This window comes from Grammomys surdaster, unplaced genomic scaffold, assembly GCF_004785775.1.
Source record: "Grammomys surdaster isolate TR1022 unplaced genomic scaffold, NIH_TR_1.0 174, whole genome shotgun sequence".
Lineage (NCBI taxonomy): Eukaryota > Metazoa > Chordata > Mammalia > Rodentia > Muridae > Grammomys > Grammomys surdaster.
The window spans coordinates 19,334,171-19,353,979 of record NW_021604622.1 but is presented as its reverse complement, the minus strand read 5'-3'; the positions used below and the strand labels follow the sequence as shown (position 1 = coordinate 19,353,979).

General features: G+C 45.9%; 1 protein-coding gene across 1 annotated transcript in view; it reads right to left on the bottom strand.

The window, feature by feature from the left end:
• The window catches only part of Retreg1 (reticulophagy regulator 1), a 135,245-nt gene extending 127,714 nt beyond the window's left edge, over positions 1-7,531 (bottom strand). Inside the window, exon 1 of the mRNA XM_028767651.1 lies at positions 7,111-7,531. Coding sequence (XP_028623484.1) covers positions 7,111-7,379 — 269 coding nt within the window. The 5' untranslated portion in view covers positions 7,380-7,531. The remainder of the gene's footprint in view (positions 1-7,110) is intronic.
• Between the last annotated feature and the right edge of the window lie 12,278 nt (positions 7,532-19,809).

Genomic DNA, 19,809 nt, shown 5'->3' with positions numbered 1-19,809 from the left:
CACGGCCACCAACGGTGAGTTCAAAGCTTGATCAAAGCAGCTTTTTAAGCTGCAGAGGCACGTGACTCAAAAAAGGAGATGCTTTAATAATATTTCAGAATCATGGCCGGCAAGGAGACTTGTAAGATGGGCGTTTTAGCTCCATTCCATCCTTGTCCAGGGCCAATATCATGAGTCAATAACAAAGTCCAGATTACCACTTAACAACTTCCCACTCAGGCTTGTCCCTGAGCTTTCCAGTAACTTTAATAATACGAAATAATAATGGGCAAGCATGAAAATTCTTTATATGAATATCAGCTTGTAAATGGAGACACCAATTGGACACATTCCTCCAAAGTAGCATAGTACTCAGTAGTAATAATAATAATAATAATAATAATAAAACAAATAAAATGAACAATGCACCAGATGCCTTTAATCCCAGCACTTAGGATGCAGAGGCAGATGGATCTTTGTGAGTACGAGGCGAGCCTGGTCTACAGAGCTAGTTCCAAGACAGCCAGGGCTACACAAAGAAATCCTGACTCGAAACAAAAACAAAACAAAAACAAATAACTGATGCACATAGCAGGAATGAAGCTTAAAACTTGACACAAACTCAGTGAGGTCAGACACAAAAGACAGCAATGACATATGCTATCATTATGTGGAACTTAATGGAAAAGAGACTGAGGTCGTAGTAAAGTAGATCAGACCCTGAAGTGAGGACCGACAGGAAGCAGACCAAAATACTTTGTGGTGGTTTGAATGAGAATGGGCTCCTTAGGTTCATATAAATGCTTGGCCCACAGTAGACAGAACTATTTGGGAAGAATTAGGAGGTGAGGCCTTGTTGGAGAAGGTGCAGCCCTGGGAGTGGGATTTGAGGTTTCAAAGGCTAAGTCAGTTCCAGTGAGCTCTCTCTGCCTTGTGCTTGTTGACCAGACATAAGCCCTCTCTCAGCTACTGCTCCAGCACCATGCTTGTCTGCCTGTCTGCTTGCCTGCTGCCTGCTGCCTGCCTGTCTGCCTGCTGCCTGCTGCCTGCTGCCTGCTGCCTGCTGCCTGCTGCCTGCCTGTCTGCCTGCTGCCTGCTGCCTGCTGCCTGCCTGCCTGTCTGCCTGCTGCCTGCCTGCCTGCTGCCTGCCTGCCTGTCTGCCTGCTGCCTGCTGCCTGCCTGCCTGTCTGCCTGCCTGCCTGCTGTCTGTCTGCCTGCCTGCCTGCTGACTCGCTCCTCACCATCATGGTCATGGACTCTAACTCTCTGGAACAGTGAGCCCCCAAACTAAAGGCTTTCCTTTGAGTTGCCTGGTCACAGAATGTTTGTCACAGCAAAAGAAAAGTAACTAAGACACAATAGAATACTTTAAATATTGATTGCCATTGTGATCATATATGCATGTACACACACACACAGATACACACATGTATATATTTACATACACATACAATATTTTCTTTTTAGTGTAAATAAAAAGCTGATTCTTTAAAACCAAAGTATTCAGCTGAAGAGATGGCTTAGTAGTTAAGAGCACTTGTAGCCCTTGCAGAGGACCTGGGTTGAGTTCCCAGCACACACCTAAGGTGGCTCACAATCTCCTGTAACTCCAACTCCAGGTGATCCAGTGTCCTCTGGCCTTCACAGGCACATGTATTCACATGCAGAAAAAGACCTTACACACATTTCCAGTGTCCTCTGGCCTTCACAGGCACATGTATGCAGAAAAAGACCTTACACACACACACAATTAGAAATGAAAACATAAATCTTTTAAAAAGTAAACTGTCATTTCTGTTTCACTGGGTTCACTTCAAGCTGAGTTTAAAACTGTAACTCTAGCTGCCCTTGTGAGAAGGCTAGGTGCCAGGCATGGGGAAGACTTCTAAAATGCTTATTCTTTTCTGCCTTTTTAAACTTTGGAAGTATGAAGTCATATTTGTTATTTTAAAAATTAGGGGCTGGGTGGTGGTGGCGCACGCCTTTAGTCCCAGCACTTGGGAGGCAGAGGCAGGTGGATTTCTGAGTTCAAGGCCAGCCTGGTCTACAGAGTGAGTTCCAGGACAGCCAGGGCTTCACAGAGAAACCCTGTCTCAAAAAACAAAACAAAATTAAGAAAAGGACTTTCAAAAATGTGTTTCTTGCAAGTTAAATGGGTAAGACCGTGTATTCTGAAGCCTGGCACAGTCAGTCCCAGGACTACTGAACTGTGGACCAGTTCACTTTCATTGTGGAAACCTTGATTCTAAAGACTGGCATTATATGCAGCCTACATTTAATCTTACTTCACCATGATATGACTAAACATCTATTTTTGGCACTTCTTCACGTGTTAGCATTTTTCTTAAGTAGATCATATATAAGAATATGTATGCAAAAGAACACGATGTTTGGGGTCTTATTTCCCAAGCATGTCATTAAATCAGTCTGCTTTCCTTCCACACACATCTTTGAACTTTAACTTAAGTCATTCTGCAACACTGCAAGACCCAGTGGCCCTGCAGGGTCACTTTGTGCTTTTTTATCCCAAACTACATTTGTAAAGTTCATCCATGTTTATCTTCAGCGCTGTGTAGTTATCTGTGGTGTGTTGAATAGGTTTGACCCCCACAGACTCATATGTTTGAAAGCTCAGCCTGTGGGAAGTAGCACCATCAGGAGGTGTGGCCTTGTTGGAGGAAGTGTGTCACTGTGTAAGCAGGCATTGAGGGTGCCTAGTGCTCAAGATCTGCCCAATACAGAAGACAGCCTCCTTCTGGAAGCCTTCAGATCAAGATGTAGAACTCTCGTCCAGCATCATGTCTCCCTGCAAGTTGCCATGCTTCCCTCCATGATGATAATGGACTGAACCTCTAAAACTGTAAGCCAGCCCCAATTAAATGTAAGAGTTGACGTGGTCATGGCGCCTCTTCACAGCAATGAATTGTCCATGGTAGGAATAAGTGATCACCAATTTGTTTATTATTTTAATATTTATGCACACTTCACAGGACATTTTTTTGTATTGTCCTTAAAGAAAAATTAAGTTCAATCACTAAACATAGCATCTCTGGCAAGCACTGTACCCCAAATGTATTCCCACAGCACCTAGTCAAAACCTTGGTGCTTTTTCTCTACAAGATTGACTTATAGATGAAATTCTGAGTATGCCTTTAAAGATGTCTTTCTTTCACTGGGTATATTCCTTACAGTTAGACAGTTATCCTGGTCCAAGATCTACTAAAACCCCTTCTGTTCCTCAAGGCCCAGTTTTATCCAAATCCATGAGGACACTAAGTCTCTCCCATCCACAATGACAATGTCCCAGCCAGACCATCACAAAGTGAATTATACTTCCTCAAAACGGCTATCCAAATGTTTGCTGACTATATACTAGAGCTAATCTAACCTGTTTCAATCCCGGCTTTCCAGTGCACAGCCTTACTGTCATAGATCACGGGCAGGTAGTGAGTGTCAGAATTCCTGAGTCAAATTCAAAACCCTGAAAGCAATTATAAGCACTAGGTATTAACTCAGGTGAACTGTATGTTTACAAAGTTAACTTCCACAAGAAGAGAACAGCAGCAATGATAAATGAAGCGCCCTTCGCTTTTGCTAAAATTGGGGGGTTTTATGTGCTTGTTCTTGAGACAGGGTCGAATTCTACAGCTCATTATATGTTTAACATATTGACTTCTTCATATTTTTTTCATAGAAGACAAAAGCGTTAGCATTCCCAGGACACAGAAAATTAAAGAACCAAATGAGGTCATCTATAACCAGGAATAATGGCTCACACCGAGTCTTAGGGCTTTGGAAGCTGAGGTGGCAGGATTATCTTAGTTTTAAGATCAGTTTGGGTAACAGAGTAATTACCTGTTTTTATTTTTTAAAAAAGCTGGGGCTGGAGAGATGGCTCAGTGGTTAAGAGCACTGACTGCTTTTTCAGAGGTCCTGAGTTCAATTCCCAGCAACCACATGGTGGTTCACAACCATCTGTAATGGGATCTGACACCTTCTTCTGGTATATCTGAATTGTACTCATATACATAAAATAAATAAATAAATAAATAAATAAATCTTTTTTTTAAAAAAAGCACTGGACAGTAGTGGCTCATGTCTATAAGCACTCAGGAGGCAAAAGCAGGAGAATCTCAGTGAGTTCGAGGCCAGCCTGGTCTACAGAGCAAATTCCTGGACAGCCATGCAGGGCTACACAGCGAAATACTGTCTGCGGTGCAGAAGAGGAAAAAACAAAGGAATGAAAACAAAGGTCTTATTTCATTGGAGAAGAAATAAACTAGCTTTTTTTTTAAGTTTTAAGCTATAAGCAGCATATTTTAAGTCCAAAGAAACTAATAAGGAAGATTTTAAAAATAGTTATGGCATCAATAAAAATAAATAAAGTTCTAAAGTCCAAAAGCAGCAATTGCTTCAGGATTCTGAGAGCAGAATGGTTATCTGTCAGAGGAAATGCATGCATGGAATTCAGCTACTGCAAACAGGAAAAAAACAAAAACAAATAAGATCCTAAGTTCACTTTCTTGCCACTGTGTGTCTTCCCATCGGTGATAAGTAAGACGGACATGAGACAATACTCCTGAAAAATATCAGATATACCTTTTAATTATTTATACAAAAAAAAGATAGCTCCAACAATGGTTCTGAAAGAATACGTCATAGGGAGACTAGAGAGGTGGCTCAGTCAGGAATGTGCCTGTCACACGAGCATTCAGATCCTTAGCACCACATACAAGCCCAGAGCGACGGCAGCATGTATCTATAACTCCAGCACGGAAGGGCTAGAGACAGGCAGATCCCTGAGACTCAGTGACCAACCAACCCAGCCACGTTTGTGAGCTCCAGGGTTAGTGAGAAAGCCTGTTGGAAAAAAATAACAAGAGCAAGTAATGAGGCCCTATAGCCTCTACACATAGATATGGACCATAACACACATAAACTCTCACATACCACACCCACACACAAATGCATACATGCAAGAATACATCACAGGAAAACATGTTCGTAACTCCTTACATTAATTGTGTAAAATCCATCATATAAAAAGAGCTCCAGAAAGTCAATAAGAAGATCAATGTTAAGAAACAAACCAGACTTGCTGTAGACAAATAGGCACTGCAGAGAAAAGACCATCACAGTGCCCCTGAGCATAAGAAAAGCATTCAGTCTTAGACAAGTGCCAATTTAAAACCATACCAAAGTGCCCTTTCCACTTACTAGATTTACAAGAGAAAAACGTTTTTCAAAAGCTTCTTGGCAAGAGTATAGAGGTCCAAGCTGTCACACTCACTGTGGGTGAGCAAATAATCTGGTAGAACCCCAACAACAATATGGTGGTCATACAAGTATGGTGTCACACAAGACAGTGACAGCCATTAAAAAGCAAGGGTGCGTGCCCTCTGACCCAACTGTCTCTGTTGTGGGACTCGCCCTTTAAAAGGTTTCATATGCACAAAATGATACACACCAAAGACTCAGTGAAGCACACTCAAAATGCACATGCTGGGAACTCCAAGGCAGGGTCAATGCTGTTGGGAAGGAATTCTATGCATTGACAAAACAAGGAGTCATCAACAAGGCACCCACCCTTAAACAAGGAATCCTTACTATGCCAGCCCACAGTCTACACAACACAGAGAACTTCTGCTGAAACAGGCACCATCCGAAAGAGAGAAAAAAACAAAAACAAAAAACAAAAAACCTCAGAGAGCTAGCAGCCCATGTGGCCTCTGAGAGGAAGCTGTGATGGGCGTGGGAAAGAGATTTTCAAAGGGAGATTTTCAAAGTGTTTACATTTTTTTGTACCTTCAAGCTTTAGAACTGTGGTGGTTTTAAGTAAATAAAACTTTAAAATCTAAAACACGCTGCTTATTAGTAAATAATTGAGATACAGCCCTGAGACTTGGTGTCTTGGCCAGCCTAGTTCATCATGATATGACCTCTTTATTTAAGGCCTAAGGTAACTTTACAACAGGATAGAGACCTGGGATAAACTCCAGAAACAGCAATGCTGAGAGACTCAAAGTTAATTAACATCCACAGACAGCAACAAGACACAGCTCGTTTTCAGAGTAAACCAAGACCAGCAGGGATCTGAAGAAAATCCTTCACGTTGCTCAAGTTATTAATCTAGAAAAAAAAAATAACAGGCTACGTCTCTTTTTATGCGTTTATTTATTTCCCAACTTTGGGGTTAAGAAATCTACATCCTGTAAATAGTTACTTGTTAGTGAAACTGCTTATTCTGTACTTCGAGGGCCGTGCACGTTATGAAGACACTTAGCAAACAAAGGTTTTTCTTCACCCTTGATGAACTAGTACCAGACGATAAGGCTAAGGCTCGGCATCCCGTGATGGAGCCAGACACTGCCTGATGCTTACCTAAGCAGAACGAAGACTTTCTGGTGAGGCAAACCTGTTGATTGGGGGCTACTCAAAGAAAATCCCTCGTCTATTCCCTCAGGAGTTCCTCTGAAATTACTACCCCCCACCCCACCCCACCTCCACGCCACCCCACTCCCACAGCTGTGCAATCTTGGGGCGGGGCGATGTACCTCATCCACCTGTTTGTTTACCTCCTGCTTTCTCATCTGGGATCAAAGACAGTAAATCCTACCCTCCAGGGGAAAAGAAAATAAATCATTCACTGCCCATCTCTGGTGGCCTACGAAGGCAGCAGTGTTTAGAGTGTACCAAAGGTGGCCCAGATACGCCTCCGTAGGTGCAAAAATTAATTCAAGCCCACGGGCCTCTGTACGCCCATACTTGAAAGTACAGGTCAAGACCTGAGAGTTAACAATACCAGGGCTGAAGTTTTCAAGAGCTCTGGAACATCCCTAGATACAGGAGCACACGTGGGTCAGCTGACCATCACCTCCCCTTGGAGACTGGACACCCGCAGCAAGGGTGACAGCCACTCACAGGGAAGTGCGTCTGGAGGAAAGTTGAAGTGGGTGACTACCTGTTTCAGACAGGTGACCAAGCAAGTGGGACCAGGCTGTCACTTCCACCGCAGCGGCGCCCAGTTCCCCCCCCCCGCCGCACCCCCTTCCCCAGCCAGGTCACATCCGGCCATGGGCGCCCCAAGGTCACCTGCCCTCTGGGGCGCCCCCACCCAGCCCGAGCGCTCACCAGAACAGCAGGTTGGCACCCAGGAAGGCGAGCAGGCTGCGCAGCGGCCTCTTCCAGCTCAGGAGCTCGTCGGCGCGCCAGCCCAGCCACAGCACGGGCTCCCCGAGCAGCCAGGTCAGGGCGGCGGCCACCCTGCCGGCGGCCTCCTCCACCTGCGGCCCCGCGCCCTCCGGCCCTGCCTCGTCCCCGGGAACCCCGGGTCGTGGCTGCTGCTCCTCCGTAGCCGGGCATCCTTGGGTGGCGTGCTCCTCGGGCGCTGGGCTCGCCATCTTCAGCGGTGTTTTGCAGGCGGGGACGGGGATGGGGACGGGGACAGGGAGGGAGGCGGGCGGGCACGCGGGCGCGCGCGCGCCTGGCGGTGAGCGCCGGGAGAGCAGCGGAGACGACAACGGGGACCGATCGGGGCGCAGGGTGCGCACCGCGGGGTGCTGGCGGCTGGGTGCCTTGTGACGTCAGGCCTGGCCGCGCCGGGAAAGAGGGTGCGGTCAAGTTCGTGTAGGGGCGGGGCCGCCCTGGGTCTGGCTGCACATCCTGGGCTCATCTCTGTGAGTGCGAGCTGGGCGGCGTCCCTGGGGAGCTAGGGACCAACGAAAATACTCCCCCTTCCCTTCCAGCTGAGGGGTCCAGGTAGAGGACTCACCCCAAGGAGAGTCTGGGCTTTCGATTTTAAAAGGGGGAAGAGGAGACATTCTTACTTTCTCCAGCCAGAGCAGACAGTCAGTCGTCCATCCTTTAGTATTGAAGAAAATAACTGGGTGCTCCTGGCCATGTATTTACGCACTCAGGACTCAGCATGCCCTTGTCCAGGTCCCCTGCAGGAACACCCTGCCTAACAGTGTCAGATACAAACGCTGACTTGGGAAAGGAAGAAAAAGCACATTTGGAATCAAGGAAGGACTTCTGGTTTGGCCCTCTGATTGGAAGAGTGAGGACCCGCCAGACCACAGGGCACACGCTGGTGAAGAGGCTCCTAGTTAAGTGAGCTGTTGGCTCCGAAGTGAGAGTTGTTCTTTGCAGAATGTCAGTGAGCTGATCAGGAAGCATAGAAGCCAGAGGGTGGCCTGTGGCCTGGCTCTGCCAGTGTGCCAAGCTTTGGAGGTGCTTGCTTCAAGAGATCTGTTGTGCGTGTCACAAGGCGGCCTCAGAGGTGGAGAATCCTAGAGCTGCCCATGTGGTTCTCCTGGTTGAATGTGGGGAAGACTAAAAGGACTGCTGTGCATGTCCTGTCTCTGTTCGTTTCTCTAGACCGAAATACTCTCCTTCAATCCTGAGAGCTGGTGCATCAGGGTACCTGGCATCCTCTGATCATGGTCTGTATCCAGCCTGCATTCACGGGATGGATCTGGTGCGTTCTCAAAGCAATGAGAGACCATTGCCCTGGGTTAATGTTTGTAATGCTAATCTAGATGGCCAGTGTATACCTCTGTGTCTATGTATGCAAAAATTTATTTATACATTGCAGGCTAGAGATAGGCAGTTGTCTGAGAATGTTGTATTTGAAGGAATCACATGTCTAGGGTTCACACAAAGATTTGTTGACCACCCACTATGTGCCTGGTACACTGATGGGTCCTGTGGATGTGACTTCTTCCTGCAAGAGACTCTCAATCCAAAAGGTACCACTTAAAATTGATAAATGCGGTGGTGGAAATCCTCAATACCAAACGATTTCTCCTTTTAAACTGCATCCAAAAATCATGCTTCAGAAGGGTTTGGGATGTAGATCGCATCTTTCCTGACTTGTTACAGCTCAGGGAGGCACAGTGGGCGTGGCCAGAGGGAGCCGTGCTTTTTGTTGGGAGTTCAGCTTGAGAAAAGGTTACATGAGTGGCAGGTATAGATCGGTCATTGTTCTCTTCAAGGACATTGTTACTCAACAGTGACAACTTGCCAGTTTTTAAGGGGCACCCAGGTGACAACTCCATGCAAAGAGGTCCTGGGAGTAGTGTAAAGACAGTGTGGGAGCAAGTCAGTCATCCTCCCCACACAAACAACCTTGTCCAGTGTAGGACCTTCTTGGCCTTGGTGGAGAAGCTTTGGATAAATAAAGATGCTTCTGGATGTAATGTGGGCTTTGCTTAGTACCTGACACAGACCCGAGTAAGAGGATCCAGGACCATGGTATCCCTGTGGTCCAAACCCAGGATTGATAAACTGTCAGAAACAAGTTTCCAAGATTCCTCACGTTCCTCCTCCCCCTAAATTCTAACTATTGTCGTCAGGATCTGTGGATGCAGTTAAAGCTGCTGGCAAGGGAGTCACCAAAAGGCTACACTCTGGTTGCTGTGTGTGATTTCCCTCTTCATTCCTTATTTCCCTTTAATGATGAATCTTTCCAGAACAGCTCTGTTTTCTGAAGGGCTTTTTTTTTATAAATCTTTTTTTTTCAAAGATTTATTTATTTATTATATATGAGTACACTGTAGCTGTCTTCAGACACACCAGAAGAGGGCATCAGATCTCATTACAGATGGTTGTGAGCCACCATGTGGTTGCTGGGATTTGAACTCAGGACCTCTGGAAGTACAGTCAGTTCTCTTAACCACTGAGCCATCTCTCCAGCCCTCTGAAGGGTTATCTTCCCCCTCTCTGCAAATAACTATAGAGGAAAGGCTGCTCAGACAAAGACTGGATTAATTTCTCTATCCCCGTGTCCTCCTTTACCTCTGACCTCTAATAATTCCTGAAAACTTGTAGACTGCAAGGAGACACTAGTGGAGATACATAAATTGGTATTACTGAGTAATTACTCTTTGTCTAATTATCATTGTGATGCCCAAGTAATTTACTCAGCCCTGAGCACGAAAAAAAAAAAAAAAAAAAAAAAACCTGATGTTGGGTGGAAGCCTTAAGTCTTGTTCCCTACTTTCAGCAAGTTGGATGTGGTGCATGGCTTTAACTCCAGCACTTGGGAGACAGAAGCAGAAACAGAAGCAGGAAGATTTCTGTGAGTTCAACCCCAATCTGGTCTATGAGTCTAGCCAAAGCTACACAGTAAGACCCTGACTCGAAATAAACAATTAAAAACAGGTCTTGGGGAGAGGCTGTTTCTTTCTTTTGTCTTTCTTTTTTTGTTGTTTTTTTGTTTTGTTTTGTTTGTTTGTTTGTTTGAGACACGGTTTCTCTGTGTAGCCCTGGCTGTCCTGGAACTCACTCTGTAGACCAGGCTGGCCTCGAACTCAGAAATTTGCCTGCCTCTGCCTCCCAAGTGCTGGGATTAAAGGCTTGTGTCACCACTGCCCAACAGGGAGGCTGTTTCTATTTAACACTCTTTGATGGTTTTTGGGACTAGAGTCACAAATACTAATGAGCTACATAATTAGACAATATATATCAGAAAAGAACAGGGAAGCCAGAAAGCGCTCCACCCCCATATGAGAGAGAGGAAAAAAATTGTAGCTACTGGATGGAAAAAAAAAAACAGTTCAAAAACCAACAGATCTTGAAAAGGCTAACACAAAGCACATAGGGACTCTTGGAGGCCGCTTGTCTTTCTCTTCTAAAAAGTAGGATTCCTGCAGTGTCTCCACAGTTCTCAAGAAGAGGAGCCATTGAGCGTGTTGTACAGATTATTGTTGCTGTAGATAGTCTTTCGTGGATTAGTATTTTCCAATCATTTCTATCCTTATCCTACCAAGCTTTCTATTCCTTATTCCCAACTTTCGGGACATTTATAGTCACTGGCCTAATAGCTGACTCTAAGCACAGATCAATAAGAACATTATGTAACAGCAACAGTGGAAAAGGAGATTTGACCCCACCTCGCAGCCTTGTCCGACCCTATTTCCTGATCTAGTGCCTGAAACATAAAAGTAATTGGTTTCCTGTGTCTGGCTGATTGTCTGTGGAGCTTGTAAAAACAAGACTATCTAAGCCAGAAGTATCTGACCAGCTTCTCCTAAAGGATGTGTTTACCACAAACAAACAACCTCCCATGAAGGGCTGGCCTCTCAGACACCTGTTGGGGTCCCCCATTTGGGTGTCACTACCTTACACCAAAGAGAGATCATATTTTTCTTCTCTGTCCAAGAAGAGGTCATATCTGCAGATTATATGTACATAGCAACACAAAGGCTTTCTTGGGACCACTGTACATGCGTGCAGTGACTTTGTGCAAATTAGAAAAGGCATCCCCAGTTCTCAGCAGATGAAGCCCACAGCAGGGAGCACGGCTTAGAAAACAGAGCACAGGCTGAGCTTCACCTCCGTTAGCTCCTTCTGTAGATGCCCTTGTCCAGTGAAGAGACTGGCCAACTTCTGGTCGGTGATCATTTGTCCTGGTTTGAGAGGCTTCTCTGAACATCTCCTCCATGTTTCTTGAGTAACTCCATCTTCTGCCCAAGGTAGCCGTCCCTTCTTTGGGCTTTACTTCATCTTTTGCACCAATGTCAAACTTATTTAATTCCTAGGTGTCTGGTTTAAAGAATGTTTGTGCCTGGTGCCTTATCAGCTGCTCTTAATCCTTTGGTTCGGCACCTGGAAGGGAGAGAGGCAGATGTGAGCTACAGCTGGGTCCTGCTGGGTCCCACATCCTCACCCTTCTGGCCTCACTGGAAAGTAAAAGCCATATTATGTGCCCAACTTTGATAGTGCCCCATTAATCACTGATTAGTGGTTCCACTGTCTATCATTCCAAGTCACTTGCCAGCTAACGAGACCACTGTCCTGTCTTCCAAAAAAAAAAAGATTTTTTTTTAAGATTCTATTTTTAAAGTATATATTAGGTGTGTGTGTGTGTGTGTGTGTGTGTGTGTGTGTGTACTCGAACGCTATTATAAGTATTGGTAGTAACCAAAAGAGGGCATCAGATCCTCTAGAGCTGCAATTACAAATGGTTGTGAGCCTTCTAACATGGTATCAGGAACTGAAGTCAGAGCCTCTGCAACAGCAGTGCTGGCTCTTACCCACTGAGCCATTGCTCCAACTCCAGAATGGATTTCCTTTGAAGACTTCAAAATGGCTCATTGAAAGGAAGTGGAGATAATGCGATACCTCTGCAAAGCAAGATGCATGCTACAAACCCTGATAACCATTGTCAGTGGTGGGATCCATGTGGCAGAAGAGCTCCCCTCCAAGTACATGTGTGCCTGTACAACCATACATACCTGCACGCGCGCGCACACACACACACACACACAGAGAGAGTAATGATAAAAGATTTAAATAATAAAAACTAATAAGAACTGAGGCCACACTGTCAGGCCATCAGGTCGCTGTAACACAATACCCAAGCCTGGGCAGTTTATAAAGAACGGTGGTTTATTTGTCTCATAGTTCTTGAATCAGGGAATCCAAGAGCATCTGCCAAGTGCCTTCTAGTTGCGTTATCTGATAGTAGAAGGTCATAGCACACAAGAAAGGGAAGGGGAGCATACCAGCCGGAGCCTCACATCCTCTTCTCAGAAAGCCAGTGATGCTATCAGAAGGGCCCCTTTTATAGTCTCAGGCATCCGAGTGATTAGTCCCCAGGTAATTAGGTGCTGTTCAGGGAGCCTCAGGAGGTGTGACCTTGTTGTAGGAACTGTATCACTGCAGACAGGCTTTAAGAGTTTAAATATTCATGCCATTTTGAGCTATCCCCCTCTCCTTCCTGCTTGTGGTTCAAGATGTGAGTCCTCAGCTTCCTGCTCATGATACCATGCCTTGGCTCACCTACATGGACTCTCACCTCTTAGAACAGTAAGCCTAAAAGTAAACTCTTCCTGTAAACTGCCGTGGCCAATGTGTTTTGTTCCAGCAACAGGAAAGTAACTGATACAGAGGCATGTAGTTAAATTTCAACATAGTGAAATATGAGTGCACCTCCAAAAGGTATGTCTCTGTCTATCCTCAACGACACAAGTGTGTACTTACTCAAGAGTGCAAACACACACACACACATTGCAAGCGTGACTGTGGTACCACAACTCCACAACTTCTGGTCCCTTCCCAGAGCACAGTTAGCAGCTGCCCACTGCTTTAGTACTGTCTGCAGCCTGGTTTTGTTTTGCTTTGTCGTTTTACTTTGTCGTTGTTTGGATTTAGCCTGGGGACATTTTTGATCCTTTCTTCCGCCTTGGGTTTCTGCATCTGTCATTATTTCTTCAACCGCTGTCTGCTGAACACAGCTCAAAGATTGCCTGTGTATAGATGAGCCAGGCTGTTGTGGCCACCGCACAAACAAAGAGCGCAGAGCCTGAGGCTGGGAAGATGGACCTCGGAAGAAGAGACGCATCAGGCCCTCAGAGGAGAGCATGGAGATTTCTGAGCAAGAGGACACGGTGGGAGAAGAAGAGATCAGCATGTTTCTTTCCATGTGACACTAAGAGTTTCTAGTTTGTCCTGAGAGCAATGAGAGTCACAGCAGAGGTAAGACCCCCCCCTCCATAGGAGTTCTTACCTGTTTTTATTTTTTCTTTTCTTTTTTAGTCATTCACTAAAATGAATGTGGTGGTTTGAATGAGAATGCCCCCATAGGTTTGAATATTTGAATTCTTGGTCCAAAAGTTGGTGGAAGTGTCTCTCTGGAAGGATTAGGAGATGTGTCACTAAGGTGACTTTGAGGTTTCAAAAGCCCCTTCACAAGTTAGCTGTCTGTTTATGGATTTGTGTGTCTCTATCTCTCTGTGTGTCTACATATCTGTCTCTCTGTGTGTCTGTCTCTGTGTCATTTCTTTCTGTCTCTCTGTTTATCCATCCCTCCCTCCCTCTCTCCTTCCTTCCCTCAGCTATTGCTCCAGTACCCTGTCTGTCTGTCTGTCTGTCTACCTGCCTGCCTGCCTGCCTGCTGCCATGTTCCTCTTAATGTTGGTCACAGGCTCTGCTACCCTCTGGAATCCTGAGCCACAATTCAATGATTTCTTTTGTAAGTTTACTCAGTCATGGTGTTTTGTCACAGGAGTAGGAAAGATGCTATGACATTGGGAGGAAGAAGTGGCTGCTTTGGAAGGCAGATGGTTTCATTTGGGATAAATTTTGGAAATGTCATGTGAGTGGACACAGTGACTGTAGCTCAGAGGCCAGCAGGCATCTTGACCAAGACACAGATCCAGGCACACAGAATATCCTGGATGAGAGCCTGGTGTGATGATCAAGTTGAATTCAGAGGCCCCGGCCAGCCAGTGTGACAGCATGGTACAGTGTATTCCTAGTCCCAGCTTGCACTTGTTCAACTTAAAACTTTTGAGGTTATGAAAGCAAGGAACCCTCGGTAGAAACCACCTTGAACTTTTGCATTTGCTAGCAGTGAGTGGCGTTGTACTCTGAGCGTGGAAAGCGGCCTCTGGCAACATCTTCCAACTGTATTATTGTGAGGGAAATCAACGAGATGGTTCCATCAGTGTACTGTGTATGACCAAGGGCACACAGTAGGCTGAGCATATAAAATGAACTTAAGGGGTTTGTCCACGTTTAACCCCTTGATAAGCCAAGGAACTACTATATGTGCAAAAACTTTCAGATAGACATAGAGAGAAGAAGAGAGCCTGACTCTGTTAGCAAGGTTTGATCTTCTTGACTTTTTCAAGATAGTGGGTTTCTTTGCTGTCCTCGTTTTTCTCTGTCTTCTGTGAAAGAAGTAACAGAATTAAGATGCCAGTCTCCAAAGGTTCCGGGAACTCCAATTCAGCTTCCATCACTCAGGCAAAATCAGGATGTCATTATCTCTAAATCCAGGTCTCAGATTCAGGCCTCCAGTCTCCTGGGGTATTCTGTGTGCTAAAATTAGACTCAAGGAACATAACGAAAGAGCTATGAAAGTTCCACCGTACGAACCATCCTTTAAAGTGTGCACTGGGTTTGACACCTGTCTGGTGACTGCAGGCCCTGCAGTTTCACTGTGATGTATGTCACCATAAGCCAAGAATAAATCCACAGCCAGTGCTAACTAAAGAGCCAGAGCATCAACGATTCAAATGCTCTCTGTACCAGTGAAGCATTCGCACTAAGGTCCTGTGTTGTTCATGGTTCACAGCCTTGCAGATCATTTCACTAAAAAATTGATGCTTTCTCTCTCCACTGCCAAGCTGTTACTCTCACAACACTTCTGACATCAAATGTGTGTATTTTCATACCAGTTGTCAACATGGGACTTCTGACGCTCACCACCAGGGGTTAGCAGTAGCGCCGGTGGATTGACTGCACAGTTTGGAAGACTGCCCCATTTTGTAGACTAATACAAGTCACTGTTACCAGCTCATTATAAAGGAAAGAAGAGACATAAATGAAGTTCAGAGGGCAGGGTCCCAAACTACCCTAAAATGAAGCTTCTATCCCACTGGGGCATGTGTCCATCATCTTGGCACAAAATGATGTTCACCAATCATAAACCTCCCTGCAATCTTCATTTAGAAGACTGTAGGCAAGTGTGAGGAAACCACTGATTATTGCCAGATAACCCAATCTCTACCCTCTATTTTCTCCAGAGGTCTAAGTGTAGCGCACACTCTAGTCACAAGGTTAGCTCCTCTGGCTACCAACACCTACCCCAGGGCTATCTAGGGGCCTGTGAAGTCACTTCAGGATGATGAAAAGGTTTCCTATGAATACAGGGCTATACTGCTTTCAATTTTGGGGTTTGGGAACTTCCAAGAGATCGAGATGTCCTACGTTGGAGCTGAGGAGGAAGACCAAGCACAGACTTCTCGCCCCATCATAATGCCACACTGGCCCACGTGTATCCTCGTTCCTGCACATCCCTCTCTAAGCCAGATACTGCACTCCACTGAGCAGATCTGTCTCCCAAAATGACCCTTGGGGTTTCATTCCAGGTTATCTAGATGTGGTCCTGAAGGCCTTCCTCCTTTCTCAAGGAAGATGAGACGCACTTGAAGCCAGGGTCTTCCCCAAAGCCAGCCTCCCACTGACCCTCAAGCTCTCCAGGAGTGGGCAGCTGGGTTTCCTAGGCAACTAATGAGCGTCATCGGCATCTGTTTCACTCTTCCGCCACAACAGTGGTGTCCAGTTAAAAAGGCAATGGCGGTGAACTGGGTGGAGTGCTCCTTGCCTAGAAAAGCCCATCCTAGCTGTCCCATGGCGCATCCTGATTTGTCACACCCCTCTCTGTGTGGTGGAGAGGACTGTCAAGATCCAGCAATTTTAAAACAAAGAGGAGGGAGGAGCTCCCAAGGACCCGCCCCTAGCTGAAGGATTGATGGGCGGGGCTTTCTATTCGGGGCTCCTTGCTCTACTGGTCTTTTCAACGATGAGATCTGCTTTGTCACACTGGTTATGTCCACAAGTCGACTCACGGGTCTGGCCTTGCCGACCCCTTTTGTTCTGCTTTTTACATTTTGTGCCGCAAAAATGAGTGTAATCTTTGTGGGCCAGAAGCAGAATGTTAGTTACTGCTTGACTCTAAGGTGTCTGGTAGACTCGTATTTTGGACACTCAGTCCCCAACATTAGGTACTATTTTAAAAGGTTGTAGAGCACTTAGGTTGTGGGGGTCCACCCAGTGAAAATCACTAGCGGACGTCTTTGAAAGCTGTAGTCTGGGCCTGTTACCAGTCCGGCTTTCTGCTTTCTGCTTACTGATCTGCCAAGGAAGGAAGAGCCTCCGCCACCCACTCCTGCCACCATAGATTCCGTAAACGCCACCCTGCTAAGTGAAAATGAGGTCATGATCGCTCCTAGGTATGGTTAAGAAGAGGATTTTATTGTAGATAGGAGGGAGAAAACAGCCAGAGGCATCTGGAAGGGTCTTAGAGTGAACCGGGCCACTCTAGGGAGGGGGCGGGGGGAGATGAAGAGAAGAGAGGGCGGCAAGTGGACCAAGAAAGAAGCCTGGGAACAAGTGCCCAACACCAAGCCGAGCAAGACACCCACCTTGGTGTTCTCAGCTAGCCCCTTCTAGAACTAGGAAGCCAAACAAGCAGAGGCAGCCTCCCAGAGCCCTGGTCTGTCTCTAAAGGCACTTCTGATCTGGGGACCCGACTAGGGGCAGACCCAGTTACCCTCAATGCACACGCTAAATACATTTCTCGCCTGTGCTCTTGCTGAAACCGTAAAACCCTTATTCTGGCTTCTCAGCCTTTTCACACCCCAACCACTGTATCTTCAGCCCCGTCCACACCTCTCCTGTGGATGCTTGATCAAGAAGAGAGCATATGGGCTTTTAGGGAGAACGTGCTTTGATGTTCCTCCTCCTCTTCCTTCTCTTACTCCTCCTCCTTGGGGTGTGTGTGTGTGTGTGTGTGTGTGTGTGTGTGTATGTATATGTGTGCTTTCACCTGTGTGGGTTTATGTTCAGATGCATATATGTACGTGGGTATGCATGTACATAAGTGAATATGGAGGCCACAGAACAGCCTCTGGGGGTCATTACTCAACGTGCCAGAAATTACAAAGAAGGCTAGGCTGGCTGTCCAATGAGCCAAGGGCTGGGATTGCAAGCACAAGTTACCACTTGGGGGTGGGGGATCTCTGGCGATGCACTAGGGGCCTTGTACATGCAAGGCAAACTCTTTAACAAATGACCTCCCTTCCCAACCTAAGACAGTTCTGTTTCTCCCCATCTTACCAGGCCTAGAGATGGGAGGTACCTTGAAAATGTAGCTATGTTAGACTCAATAGAACACAACAGCTCCGTAACTTCTTGTTGTACAGGCTCTCTCAGACCGTTCTCCTTGACTTTACAAGAGACAGCAGCATCCCAGACTGTTGTAGGAAGGATGGAACTCGTCACAGCCAATAGGGGCTGGAGTTGATGCAGCATGAAGAATCAGAAATAGACACCAGTCTTTCTTCATGGGCACAGTTCAGCCTCAGCACTCTGCAGAATATTCAGTTCATAGCTGAGGGTTGGGGAAATGCTTCCCCAAAGGTACCTGGCTCAGTAAGTCTGTGTTGGAAGCAGGTTATCTTCAGGGTTAAAAACTGCAAAGGCCACCCTGTCCTTAACTAATTCTCCAGTTACAGATAGCCCAGAAGCCACTGGGAGGAAGTCCACATTGGCCTCTTATGAATCAGGTCATAGTGTGTGGGTTTGCATAATGTCCAATTAGACAATCACCTCCCTTGGAAAACATCATTTCTATTATGAGTAAAGGTCTCCCCTTCCTTGAGGACCCATTTGGAAGACATCATAGCCTGGGTGCATTCTAGCAGGCTCACAGGGAAATGGACCCCGCTTTCCTCTGATGCCACTTCCAGTGAGAAGCTTGGCATCCACAGAGAAGCCCAAAATCAACGCCTTGAAGGTTTCTTTAGCTCTGAACTGATGCAGGTTTCCAGTGGAAGAACATTAGGGCATGGACGGAGGGATTGTGGGGCACCCTTTGGGCCAGGGTTTAAGCAAGAGTAAAGGGTAGTGGTCTAATATTACTTTTTGGCTGAAAAAAAGCCTCATGTCAATAATAAATCCACAGGAGTGAGCTCACTTACGGACCAGATATTGCATTATGAATATCAGTGACTGCTAAAGAGAACCAAGTGCCTTAGATGATGATGCTAGGTCTACTTGAGAACATCTTGTATGCCAGAAGGCAAAGGCATCCTCATAAACACCCTAACAGTTCTGAACCAAAGACCAAAAGGGATCTCAGGAACCCAAGATCCAAAGTTTTGAGGATAAAGAATCCTGGTAAATGACTATAATATAGTGAATTTAAAAAATTTTTAATATTAATAATAATAACTTAGTATTTAGACAGTGATAACCAATGAGTCACAGAGCCCACTGAAGAGAAGACTCCAGGGAAAACGGTATTCCCATGACCTCACAAGTTACTCGTTAATTTCAAAGGCTATGTGACCTTTACCTTGAGGAAACCTGCCAGGACCTGCCATGTCCACATCCTGTCATGTTGGCACCAGGACAATCTGACTCTTAAGTTCCTGATCTAAAGATGCCAGGGAAGGGCACCTCAGGACCAAATATCCTGGAAAGGGTTCACCTCCATCACATGCTGATGTAACAGACAAGAATGTGCTAGTTAGGGTTTTGCTAACTTCACACAAGGTAGAGACACCTGGGATGGGGGAACTTCAGTGAAGAACCACTTCCATGAGACTAGCCTATGGCCATGTCTGTGAGGCATTTCCTTCTTTGCTAGTGGATAGAAGTGGGGCCAGCCCACTCCCGGGCAGTGTCATCCTGGGCAGGTTGGCCTGGGCTGTATAGGAAACATATCTGAACATAAACCTAGGAGAAGGCAGAACAGCATTTCTCCATAGTCTCCAGGTTTCTGCTTGAGCTCTGACTCCCTACAGTGATGCAATATGACGTGGGAAGATAGGCTGCTACAAAGCCTTTTCCTCCCCCACACTGTTTTGTTCTGTGTTTCACCATAGCACCAGAAAAAGCGATCCAGGATGCAGAAGAATCCATGGAGTAGGCATTTTGCAGGTTAACTGGGCTGGGTTTTTCAGAGCTAAGTGACAATATTGGCAAAGTGTATGGGGAGAAGGAAAAGCCAGATCACTTCAAGAAATTTGATTGGATTCTCAATCAAGACAATAGGTGCAGCCAAGGTTATTCAGAGGACAATTAGGGAAATCGAAGTCCGAATGCTAGATGATTTTGTTGAATTAACATTGATTGTCTTCAGTATAATAGTGATTCTTACCTGCTGGAAAACAACATTTTTTTTTTTTAATTAGGCGAGATGCAGGCAGGGACCAAGAGCTGTGTGGACAGATGCCTGCTGTCAGCAGAGAGAAATGGGAACTGTGTGTGTGTGAGTGTGTGTATTTGTGTGTGTGTGTGTATGTGTGTGTGTGT